The 12,313-nt window shown below is 44.4% G+C and overlaps 1 protein-coding gene across 1 annotated transcript; it reads left to right on the top strand.

Moving 5' to 3' along the window:
• The first annotated feature begins 5,261 nt into the window (after positions 1-5,261).
• Fgfbp1 (fibroblast growth factor binding protein 1) lies at positions 5,262-8,450 on the top strand. The gene is made up of 3 exons (XM_028862501.2): positions 5,262-5,280; positions 5,437-5,512; positions 7,343-8,450. Exons 1-3 carry the CDS (start codon positions 5,278-5,280, stop codon positions 8,104-8,106), a joined length of 843 nt encoding a protein of 280 aa, XP_028718334.1. The 5' UTR covers positions 5,262-5,277; the 3' UTR covers positions 8,107-8,450.
• Positions 8,451-12,313: the final 3,863 nt, after the last annotated feature.

The raw sequence follows: 12,313 nt of genomic DNA, 5'->3' as shown, positions 1-12,313 counted from the left end.
TCTTCCCATCTTCCTGTTTACTTGTCATTCAGAAACCAAACACCAGCACTGGTGAGGTCAGGAAGGGAAACAACCCTGATACACTGTTGGTGAGACAGTTGATTGGTGTGTCCATTATGCAAATCACTTTGATTATCCATATCTATATAATCAAAATATATCTATTTTGATCTCTATATAGTCGATTTTGATACCTATATAATCAAAACTAAAGTTAGACCTATTATATGATCCAGCAACCACTCTGGGTATACACCCAAAGAAAGCAGTCAGTATATGATAGACCCACATACCCATGTGTGATGTGACGCTATTCATAGCAGCTAAGTTATAGAATCAGCATAGATACCCAGCAACAGGTAAGTCAACATGGAGTCTTATTCAGCTATAAAGAGTAGAACCATGTCATTTGCAGAAAAGTAAGTGTACCTGAAGATAATCTTGTTAAATGAAATAGGCCAAACTCAGAAAGGAAAGTACTATATGTTTCCTTCCACATGAATGGAATCTGCTCAAGGAAAAGGTCAAAAACAGAAAAGGGACTATTAAGGCAAAGGAGGAGCACCAACAGGGGTGGGGACAGAAGAGATAATAGGGGGTGAATATTATTAAAGAACATTCTATGAATACATGAAAATGTCACAATAAAGTCCATTATTTTGCATAATTATTATATACTAATAAAAATTTAAAAGCTTTGCCATTAAAAACGAAATCCCTCATGCTGGCTACCATTAAAACTGCAATAACTGGTTACCCACAGACTATCTTGAAAGTAGAAATGGTTTCAGACCCAGCCCATGACACTCCGCATCTAGTTGTCCATGCAGAGCACAGCTGCTGGGATCTTCAAGGTGGGATGGAGTGGAAACTGAGCCTTCTAGCACATTCCACCTGCAGGAGCATGAGTTCCGTGGCTGTCTCTTGCCAGATGCTATGATGTAGGAGGTCACCTTTCCCCTAGACCCGTCAGTTACCTGAGGAGCCTTTTTGTACCGGCTGGTGGGATGCCACAGCCTATGCAAATGGATCTTCTCATCATCATCCATCATGGAGCTCTGCAGAATGTGGCTAGTTTTGGCCCTTAGCTAGGGTGTCTCTTATGAAGGACAGAACCCGGGAAACAATTCACTTGACTAAACTTGAAACACTCATCTTCATATGGGTTACCAGACTAGCAAGTGGCTCTATCGTGACATTTATTATAAACCACTGGACCATCATCTAACATTTGCTCTCTTCAGGTTGAAAAACTTGGAGAATTTTCCACCTCCCAGATACTCAACATATAAATCAAAATCACACATCTCTACATGTATCATGCCCACAACACAAGGCTATTCAGGGCACTCTTAATTCATTTTGGAGTTATAGGCATTATTACTAACAATAACCAAGGTATACATACCACTCTCAGAACATCAAAGGTATAACTGCCAGAAGAAGATTCATTCAATAGGATGCTCATGTCCTACGTTAGTTGGTGGATTTAATTGTTTCCTTAGACAACTCCTTTTTAAAAGTTCTAACCTTTCTACTAGGACTTAAACTTTCTTTATGAATTTTCCAACTTGCCATCATCCCACAATACTATAAGGACCAGAAAGACCAACTCTCCTAAGACTGATGAATTATAAATGTCCACTAGCCAAGTATCTGCTCGTGTGATCCATCTGAACCTCAACTTTCACCAAAACAACAACCAAAACCCTGAGTGTACCTATAGACTGTTTTGGTTGGCTGTTGATCTGATTATTTCTCATTTGGATGTTTTCATTGGTTTACAATCCAGAAGCCTGGGTCCTCCAAGGACATCACAGCTTTGCCAAAACACTTAACAGAAGCACAAATAAGAGAGTGGAGAGACAACCCACAGAATAGGAGAAAATATTTCCCAGCTATTCATCTTATAAGGGATTAATATCCAGAACATGTAAATATAAAGAACTCAAAAATATAACACCAAAAAAATGATCTAATCAGTAATGTACAAACAAACTGAATAGACCCTTTACAAATACTAAGATGGCCATCAGTTCTAGTAGGGGCTTGCTTGGAAAGGGAATCGCAGAGGACATTTGTGCTGTCTCATAAGTTCATCACTAGATATGACATAGCCTCAGACCACGTGACTCTAAGGCTTTCCAGTGTGATATGAAGGCTATTGGCATCTAAGAGCCAGGCGTTGCCAAACTTGCCAGACCTTGAGGACAGGAGTCAAATCAGACTCACATTGGCACTCCCTTGAGTGCCTAATACTCTACCTTGCCTAGAAGAGTTACTACATGACAAGATCACTGACTTTCACCCCCCAGGCCCCATCTCTATGGGCTCCTGAGAAATTCCTCTCTACCTCTGGCAGGAGAGATGTCCCCACTTGTAGAACCCCAGGCTTCCTTCCAACCTAGCAATTAACCTCTGCACTGTCATCTGATAGAAGCCTACCCCCTTATTGTCCACCACTTCCTTGAGGGCAAGGACTACAGCAGCATTGACTGCATTCCTGTTAGCCAAGAGCAGGCATTTCCTGGGTGGTCTTTAGACAAATGAAGGAAGGGAAGAATGCTTCAGTGGTGGAATGAATGAATGATACTGACTGTTCTTCTTCCTCCCCCCACCCCACCCCACCCCTGTCCTCTCTGATGTGGCACCCTACATGGTAGTGTCTTGAATCTGTGAGTCCTTGTGCCCTTAGTGGCCTTTTCAGAGTTGTTTCTGGGATTCTCACCCAAACATCTTCAGTGTTTATGTGAAGAGCATGGTCACATGGCAACTTGCACAGTAACAGTCTCACCACAGAGAAAGAGTCGCTTTCCTTCTCCCTTCCCTCCTTTCCAGAGCAGCAATGGGAAATTTTGGTAACATATGGATGAGAGGATAAATTCAAACAAGAGACTCTCTAGAACTATCTTCCACTCTAAGGTAATATGATGGAATGTGGGCATTTTGTACATGTGTATTTCTATGTGTTCTATGCCATCAGACCATGTGTGTGCACATATGTGTATAATTAGATGCAGAGATAGGCTGTGAAAAAATATTAAAACATGTAAACTCCTTTAAGGAACATTTGCTGTTAAAAATAATTTACTTAAAAAAATTCTGAGATGGTAAAATAGCTTGATTTGAGGGGAAAATTGATCATAAAAGAGTAAAACTAACAAACAACCCACTCCCACCACCACCACAATCATAGCCTCTACCATGACCACCACCTCCACAACCTCCATCATGACCACCACCTCCACAACCTCCATCCTGACCGCCACCTCCACAACCTTCATCCTGACCTCCATAATCTCCATCATGACCACAACCTCCATCATGACCACCACCTCCACAACCTCCATCATGACCACCACCTCCACTACCACCATGGCCACCACCACCTCCACTACCACTACCTCCACCACCATCACCACCATCACTACCACCTCCACCACCTCCATCCCCACAACCATCTCTATCACCACCACGAAAACATTTCTAGAAAGAAGAGTAGTGTTTGCAATAACTATTACATGAGTAAAAGCTAAGTTGTCTTATTTAAAATTATTGGTATTCTAAGCATTATAACCTACAAAAAAACTGATAATTTCTTTTTGATTAGTCTAAAATAAAACTAAGTTTTTTTAGATTGATTCAGAATCTGAAACAATTGAACATATCTAACAGAAGGAGTTAATATTAAACGTTTTTGAAAAGTCCATTCTCTAGAAGATTAAAGCAGTATCTTTCCTACTCATAGCTGTAGCATTAACACTGTCTCTTCTCTCTCTGAAAAAGAGATTTAGCAGCAGGTGTCTTTTGATTTGCTAAACAGGGATTCAGAAACCTCAGTTAAAACTTGGATTGCACATTCCCCTCATAGTTCCAACATGAGTACCGGTTTACTGGCTCTTACTGTTTGTTTAGCCAGCCCCCTGTCTCCTCTGACATTAAATAAAGTTTCCATGTACTTATCTGACTAGCAGATTAATATTGCTTTAATGCATTGAATCAGCATTTTCTTCTTCTTTTCATGAGGTCACTTCTGAAGAAGGAGGTTGATTTTGGGTGAGCCTGGCTTAACACTGTGGACCTTAGCTAAAGCTCACCTCAGAGCCCGAATACACCCACTCACACAATCTCTGTTGGCCACACCAGCCCAGTGAGGCAAGCACTGTGGGTCAAGGAGTTATTTGTAGTGACAAGCATGTGAATAAAACCAGCTTTGAACTTGATATCCTCTCCCAGTGACCAGCCTGGATGAAAAGAGGCATCCAGTCACCAGCCTTTACTGGTGGGCCACTACCAATTCCTCAGTACCATCCATTGTGTTCATTGCTCCGCTCTACCAAAAGTCAAGCTGCATTTGTTATTTAAACTCTTTGATAAAGAGTTCAATCAATAATGATCAGAATTAGAATTTTAATCTATTAGAAACACCACATTTAAAAAGGAGGAACACTCTCAAAACACCTGCTGTGCAACAATACAAATGCCTGTTTTCAAAGAAAACAGCTTCAGATCTCATTAGGAGTCCAAACCTAAATAGCTCATCTCCAAGAAAGACTCCAGTGGGCTGCCTGCAGTGAGATGCTGCTGTTAGGCACACACTGTGAACAACGTGGGCAAGTGGGGGCTGGAGCAGGAGACTGGAGAGTGCAGTGTTCAGTTCATACAGTTCAGTGCATACAGTGGCCAAGCTTACCTGTCTAGATGTGTCTGGAATGAAACTCTACCTGCGCGGGATGACCTGTGTGAGCTCCCTCTGATGACGGGAAGGCAATCTTTTCAAATGAAATTCCACTATGAGAATTATCTCTTCACCAGCCCCTGGGGCCCACAGATCCATCTGCCTACACAGTCAGTCCACCTGGATCCAGGCAAACAGGTACTCAGAAACAGGTTTCAGCAACTGCAGTCACTCATTCTCCAAATATTCTCTGAGACAGCCAGGTGGGAAGAGATCAGATTACGGCTGTTGGGAGTCCTGGGTTTAAATTTGAGATCTATTCTTGCCAGCTCTGTGAGCCCAGACCCATGTACTATTGCCAAGTGCCAATTTCTCCATCTTTAAAATGGGAAGAGTCGCCCGCTGGAGATGGAGACTATGGCAGGGCACTAGAGGAAACTAGAGGCTCAGGGTTTGGCTGCTACAATTAAATGGCATGGTCCTTTGGCTCTCTTCATAGACGCCACTGCTGGGATCCTTGCCTCATCTTTGCAAGGCTGACCTGCACTTTGATCACGGCCACTAGGTGGGAGAGGAAGAACTTCTAAGGCAGAGGGCTCATGGTAAATACAAACCCCTGCCCCCTGGCTTCCATCCAAGCACTTTCCCTCCAGGAACTGGCTCACTGTGAGGGGCGTGGCTGGGAGGAGTGGGGATAAAAAGCGCCACAAGTATGTGAGCTATAAAAACTCAACCGGCTTGGGCTCCTATATAAACAGCCCAGCCTGCACCCTGGCTGTGAGGACTGGAAACCTGCACTCCCTGGCACACCTGGACCTGCATACTCACAGAGAGGTAAGCCTGGGTCTCTTAAAGGTTTCTTTAAACATATATATAATTATTGTTGCTGTTGTTATTGTGTGTATGATTACAGAGGTGGAGGCCTATATGGTGAGAGCAGAGGATAACTTGTAGAAGCTGGGTCTCACCTTCCACCTTTACATGAGTTCCAAGCATCGAACTCGGTTCATTTGAACTCAGGTCATTGGGTTTGCTTGGCGAGTGCCTCTATCTTCAGAGCCATCTTGCCAGCCCCCTTCTTGAAAGGGGTTTTACACCCCACTCCCACCCCGCCCCCACGACTTCTCAGCCACTGGACCTACCTGGATCTGGATCACATTATGGAGCCATGAAAGCTAGATCACAATGCCCGGAGAAACAGGTCTCTCCCTGGCTTCTCTAGCCTCCTGTTCAACCCCATGGTGCTTTAGCCCAAACTCTCCAAGGGCCTTTTCCTTTTCAAGCCCTATAGGTGGGCAGAGTGCTGGACAGAAACGAGTTCATAGCCATTTCCTGGACTTTCCCTATTTTTCAGAAAAATTCTCTATTTTTTTTTAAAGTATAAATGATATGAACTGTCTAGTCATCGTGTTTGGTGCCACACCAAACCTTGTACAGTTCACTATTTTATTGTTTTTTATTGACATCTTCTGAAAAGCAGAGTAAAGATGAAAAGCAAGACATGAGAAATAAGTAATGATAGAGAGACACACTCCAGCTTCCCACTCCACCTGTCTCTGCCCACGCAGGGACCCTGGGCAACTTGCTTATCTTATCAGCCTGAGCCTTAACTGTCTCAGTGGTTACCTGGGATGTCTTATCAGCCTGAGCCTTAACTGTCCCAGGGGTTGCCTGGGGTGTTACATTAACAGCTCTGTGCAAGGCTCTTTTGTGGATTAGGAAGGGTGAGAATTCAAAGCTGGTGGGCTGCTTAACACCCCGGAGATGGCAAAGAAACAGGGCTTCTCTTCTGCCTTTATCTATAGTTTCCTTTCCTACCTCATAAAAAACACGTTGCTTAATGCACCATTGAAAATCATTTTATTTTTTGTTTTAGAAAGGCATTTAGTAAATATTTCCCGTGTGCCCTGCCCTGTGCCACTGAGCTCAGTCATGACCCTTCAGTCTTACAGTCTGAACAATGTGAAACTCCTCCCTCTCCACCCTGTTTCCCTTGGCCCCATCAAGTTCAATGGCCTCCCCCACCTTCTTGCCTTTCCAGGCTCTTCCTCATGATTTTCCCCTCTGTCCCCACAGCTACACCCAGCCCTGAGTGTCAAACCCTGTGCATGTTCAACTCTGAGTCAACATACCTTTCTATGACACTTCTATGACTCCTGCTACATCCTTTCACAATTGGTGATCATTGGTGCCCATGTAGATTATGGGGTGGAAACCTTGTTCTCTCTGGAGCTAGAAAAGGAGTAGGTGATTATTTCAACAATTTCTAGAGGGGAAGAGTGGCTTTTCCAAGATTAAACTGACAGCTGAGAGGAAAGTCCCTAGTTGACGCTATTTAAATTCCTCCAGCTGTATCTTGTAAACTCTTTAAGATACCTATGGCTTTCTCACTCACTGTGAAAATGTTCATTATTTTGTTATGTGGTAGGCAGGTACCCAATGCTTGTTGCATAAGTAGATGAAGGGCTGAGAAAGTGAGAAAATGCAGGAGTCATGAGTGAATGGAGAAGGGTCATGGGTGAGTTGTAACTTTATTTGAAGTGGAAATGAGAGCAGTCAGGCAGCTTGGCCGAGCTGAAAGTGGGCAAACCTGTGTTGCGGGAGGCAGCCTGCAGTCCTACACCATAGGTTGCTGCCACTCACTCACCTGCCTTTGCCAAACAGGTGTCCACCCAGCGGAAGCCATGAGAATCCACAGCCTCTTCCTGCTCTCCTTCCTTCTGGCTACTCAGGTGCTCTCAGAAAAGATCAGAAAGAAAGCCAAGAATGCACCACACAGCATAACAGAGGAGGGTACAACTACCCCTTTGGGCAAGACCCAGAATAAGCAGAGAAGCAGGGCACCCAAATCCATGACCAATGGCAAATTTGTCACCAAAGACCACGCCACCTGCAGATGGGCTGTGACTGAGGAGAAGCTTGGCGTCAACCTGAATGTCCAATGTACTCAAGCAGATCGTGAGTTTTCTTGTGTTTTTTCTGGTGATCCAACTGGCTGCCTTAAGCACGACAAAGACCAGATCTACTGGAAACAAATTGCCCGCACACTTCGCAAACAGAAGGATATCTGTGGGAACTCCAAGAGTGTCCTGAAGACCAGAGTGTGCAGAAAGAAGTTTCCAGAGTCTAACCTCAAACTGGTAAACCCCGGTGCACATGGGAACATGAAACCCAGAAAGGAGAAAGCAGAGGTCTCCTCAAGAGAGCACAATAAAGTCCAAGAAGCTTCCACCATGGAGCCAAACAAGGTCAAAGAGGACACTACCCCCCATCCAGCTGTGACCCAGACAGTGTCCATCAAAGATCTGGAGTGTCTGGAGGACCCAGATGTGCTCAACCAGAGGAAGGTTGCCCTGGAATTCTGTGGGGAATCTTGGAGCTCTTTCTGCAGGTTCTTCCTCAACATGTTACAGGCCACATCATGCTGATGAAGTTAGAGGGACAGCCTAAGAGTGAGGTGTCAGAGCCCCAGTGTCTGCTGCAAAGTTCCCCAGGTTCCATACAAGATACAGACTTTTGTGCTACCGGACCACAGTGAAGTATTTAAACCGTTTTTGTAAATTTTATTTTTGTGTTTTAGAATTTGCTTTGTTCTTTCACATGCTTGGATGTACTTTTTAAAGACTCTTTACCTCAGTGTATTCTTCCATGGACCGCAAGTCTAGGTGCATATGAGGAGTGGATAAATCCAAGTGATAATTTCCATGCAAGGAATTTTTGGCTGTATTTACCAGGATAATAAAGTTCTGAACATTCTCAGAAATACCACCAACTACTGTTTCCTTTCTGTACCTCTTGTTCTGAAAGAGCTTGTGGCTCATTGTCAAAACGCCTCCAGATGTGAGTAGATGAACTATGTAAGGTTGGCTTTAGGGTCCATCTGTCCAAAGTTCTCCCCTCAGACAATCCATCCTGTATTTTCTCTGTACCTACTGCCCACATTGTTTGATATTTATTGAAAACTGACCACCAGGATCTGTTTTCAGTGGGATCTTCTATGCATAGTGTCTTATAGTGACTTGTTAAGTTGTCACAGATGGTGAGAGAGAAGGCAATAATTCCTTGGAACTAGAAATATTTTAATTTATTACTATTACTATTATTGTTGTTGTTGTTTATAAGGGTACATGCATGCCATGTCATGCATGTGAATGCCAGAGGACACCTTTGTAGGGTTGCTTTCATCTTTACACAGATCCCAGAGGTGAAACATGGGCCGTCAGCCCTGTGATCTAAGCTTTTTTACCCATTGGGTCATCCCACTAGTCTCAGAACCCACGAATTATAGCCACTGAGAACATAGGCTTGAGGACTCAAGTCAGAACTCCCCATGCCCATCTGCCGTATATAGAACTATCCTTACAGAGCCCATTGGGGACAGAGGTCTGGTCAGCAGTGCCCTGTGATAACAGCTATAACAGAAGGAGGTAAGTGCTACACAGAAAACCAGAGATGCGGTAGTGGGAGATGTGGGTTGATCTTCACAGGGAAGCAACGGTAGGGCTGGGCTCTGGAGAAAGAATATTTAATAATGAGATGGAGGGGCTGGAGTGATGGCTTAGCACTTAAGACCACTAGCAGCTCTTCCAGAGGGCCTGGGTTTGATCTCCAGCACCCATGGCAGTTCATAATCATCTATAACTCCAGTCCGAGGGATCCAACACCCACTTCTAATACACAGACATATATGGAGGCAAAACATACATACAAAATAAGAAATCTTAGTAATTAAGAAAAAGAATAAAATGACATAGAGTAAGACACATTCAACATGATAGCACATGTTATAGCAAAGATATGTGAAGTCCCAGAAGCTGGGAGTGGTCAGGTAGTTGGGTTGACATACATAGTCAAGACTGCTCTTAGCTGCATAGACGTTAGTAGAAAAAGGCTGAAGTTATTTTTGAGTCCAGAGTTGGGGAGAAAGAACTTCCTATTGCCTTATTACATTCACCCAGTGGGGAAATTAAAGGATCAAAGTGGGTAAAAGCCCCACCCTTAGCATTTCTGATGGTGGCAGAGAGGAACAGCAGGTCCGATGCCAAACCGAGGCTGTTGCTATTGTTACCCTCCTAGGCTATATAGGTGGCCTCACAGTGACATTAGGAGGACAGCAGCAGCTCTGTAAGGCTAACAAGAGTTCTATGACCTTACAGTGCCTGTGATAATATAAGTAGTACCTATACAAGCTCATGGCAGACAAAATCCTAGCCTAGAGAGGGAGGTGGGAAGGGAGTCCCAGCCCTAGGTGAAGAGCTATTATCAATGGAGAGCTGCAGGGAGTTTTCTCTAAGGGTGGTGGCCCTTGGTAGGTCAACCACATTCCACTGAAAGGTCATGCATTCAACAGTATAAGGACAGCACAATTTGGGCTTGATGGGCATAAAAAAAAAAAAAAGAGGGCACAGAGTTGGGTGGGTAAGGAAGTGGGGTGGATCTGGGGGAGGGGAGTAAATATGATCAAAATAGAGTATACAGAATTCCTGAAGAATTAGTAAAAAACAAATTTAAGACTAAAAAAAAAAAGTCACTCACTTGCTATGGGCCTGGTTATGTGCCAAGACTCGCCCATAATTATGCCCATTCACTCACTGTCTCATTCATTCACATGTGGTTTATGGAGCCTGGACTCCTCCTAGGTGTGTTCCAGGTGTTGGGCACACAGAAATGTACCGCAGATGACTGTTCTGCTGTCACAGCTCTCACGGATGGAGAGAGTGGTGATAAATATAATTCTACAAGTTAGAGAAGGAAAGGGAAGTTGGGAGGGCTTCGGGTAGAAGTGAAACGTGGTTACAATGTTTACACCACTGGTCAGGGCCCTCTCTCTCGAGGTAAAACTTGAACACAGAGCTAAACAGAAGGATGGAGCCAGGTGATGTTCAGTGTTAAGAATGTTCCAGAAGGAACTGTCAGAGCAAACGGTCTGACATCATGGATGATTTTTTTGTTCTCTGCTAAGTTTACACTATTTCCCAGGCCTTCCTCCAGACTCCAGAAATAACAGTCCAGACAGCAGAAAGTGTATCTTCATCTTTATGATGTATCCCATGACAGGGATCATGCTCGTCACACTAACAGAATGTCAAAGACTGGAGTGCCATCACAAGATGGGGCCCTGGGCCTGGCTTGAGAACCTGACTGCTAAGTCTCAAACCCTGGGACAAATGGCTGAGGTGCCTATTTAATGTATCAAAGTGGACCTGGCTGCCAGATTCTCCCAGCGTCCCTCAGCCCCTACCTGTTACAGGGTCCTCCTGGCTTACATACCCTCCCCTCTACCCTGAACCCTCCAGCCCAGGGGGCTGGGCTGCTCTTCCCTGTATTATGTAGCCATCCCTTTCTGTACCTTTGCCTGCTTGTCTGCTGCACCTGGCTCCGCTCTCTCCCCTCTCCTGTTCTCGCATGGCTCAGGATCATGCCTACCGTGGACTGTCCCAGATGTCTGCCTCTGGTTATGCTCTCCCCTTGATCTACAATAAACCCTCTCCTCCGCCATACTCAGGAGCAGCCATGTCCTTTCCCTTAATTTTTTTTATTCATTCGCTAACCATCAACTTCAGGAATTGAACCAACCTCCCGGACTCTCCTTGCTTTAGCTTCAGTGCGGACATGTTCTTTCAAGGATTGGCTCTGAGCAAGGGGCCCTATTGGGAGGTGGGACGTTAGGAGGTGGGTTTAGTGGGAGTGATTTAGGTCATCAGGGATGTGTCCTTCAAGGAGACATTGGAAAGCCAGCCTCTTTGTCTTTGCTTTCTGGCCATCAGCTGATCCCATCACAGCCACCACAGACCCTAAAGGATAGGGCCAAGGGGTCATAGACCAGAACCTATTAAACCAGGAGCCCAAACAAACCTTTTCTGTTACTGTATTGTAGAGTGCTTGCTTAGTATGCATGCCACTCTGGGTTCAAACCCCAAAGTAAGATGAATAAATAAATTACCCATTACACTCTCCTTTTAGATAGTGGGTGCCCCTCAGAAGTAGACGTTTAGAGTTTGTAGTGTAAAACCAGATTGTACGCGGAGGAGAAAGTTCAGTAATGAGTGAGTGCTCTTGGATGGTTTGATGGTGGGCATTGGCGTTCTTCTCTTTAACTTCAGTTTGACTTTAGTTTTGTTGTTATTGTTTGTTTGCTGTTAACTGTTGTTTGAGATGTAGCCTCAATATGTAGCCCAGGCTGTCCATAAACTCAGTCTGTGTTGTGGCTCAGGCTGGCTTCAAACTCATAAAGGATTATGCCTCAGCCTCCCCCGTACCGGGAATTTGGGCATGTATCAAGATGTTTGTCTTGGTTTGTATTTTTATAGAATAGTAAGTGGCCCAGGTGCCACCATTAATGATCACCTGCAAGATGACAATGACATTGTCCTCATTCTTTCATTTAATCCCTCAACAACCTTGCCTGACAGGACTTCTCAGCCTTGTGTCCTAAATGAAGGGACCGAGACTCAGAAAAGCTAAGGAGCTTCTGAGGACATGAGACAATAAGAGGCAAGCCTGTTAGAAGAACACCTGCTTGAGGGACTCAGGAGTCCTGCGAACTGGGGAACTTGAGAATTTTCTTTACTGGGTAAGACTGACAGTTATGTTATTCAGATACCAGCCACACCTGGATGTGAACAGGATCAATCA

The sequence above is a fragment of the Peromyscus leucopus genome, chromosome 10 (genome assembly GCF_004664715.2).
Source record: "Peromyscus leucopus breed LL Stock chromosome 10, UCI_PerLeu_2.1, whole genome shotgun sequence".
Taxonomy (NCBI): Eukaryota; Metazoa; Chordata; class Mammalia; order Rodentia; family Cricetidae; genus Peromyscus; species Peromyscus leucopus.
The sequence above is the reverse complement of the archived record's forward strand: the minus strand, read 5'-3'. Positions and strand labels throughout refer to the sequence as shown.

Coding starts and splice junctions, on each gene's coding strand:
- Fgfbp1 (XM_028862501.2), top strand. Junction 5,513..7,342: donor ACCTGCATACTCACAGAGAG/GTAAGCCTGGGT, acceptor TTTGCCAAACAG/GTGTCCACCCAGCGGAAGCC.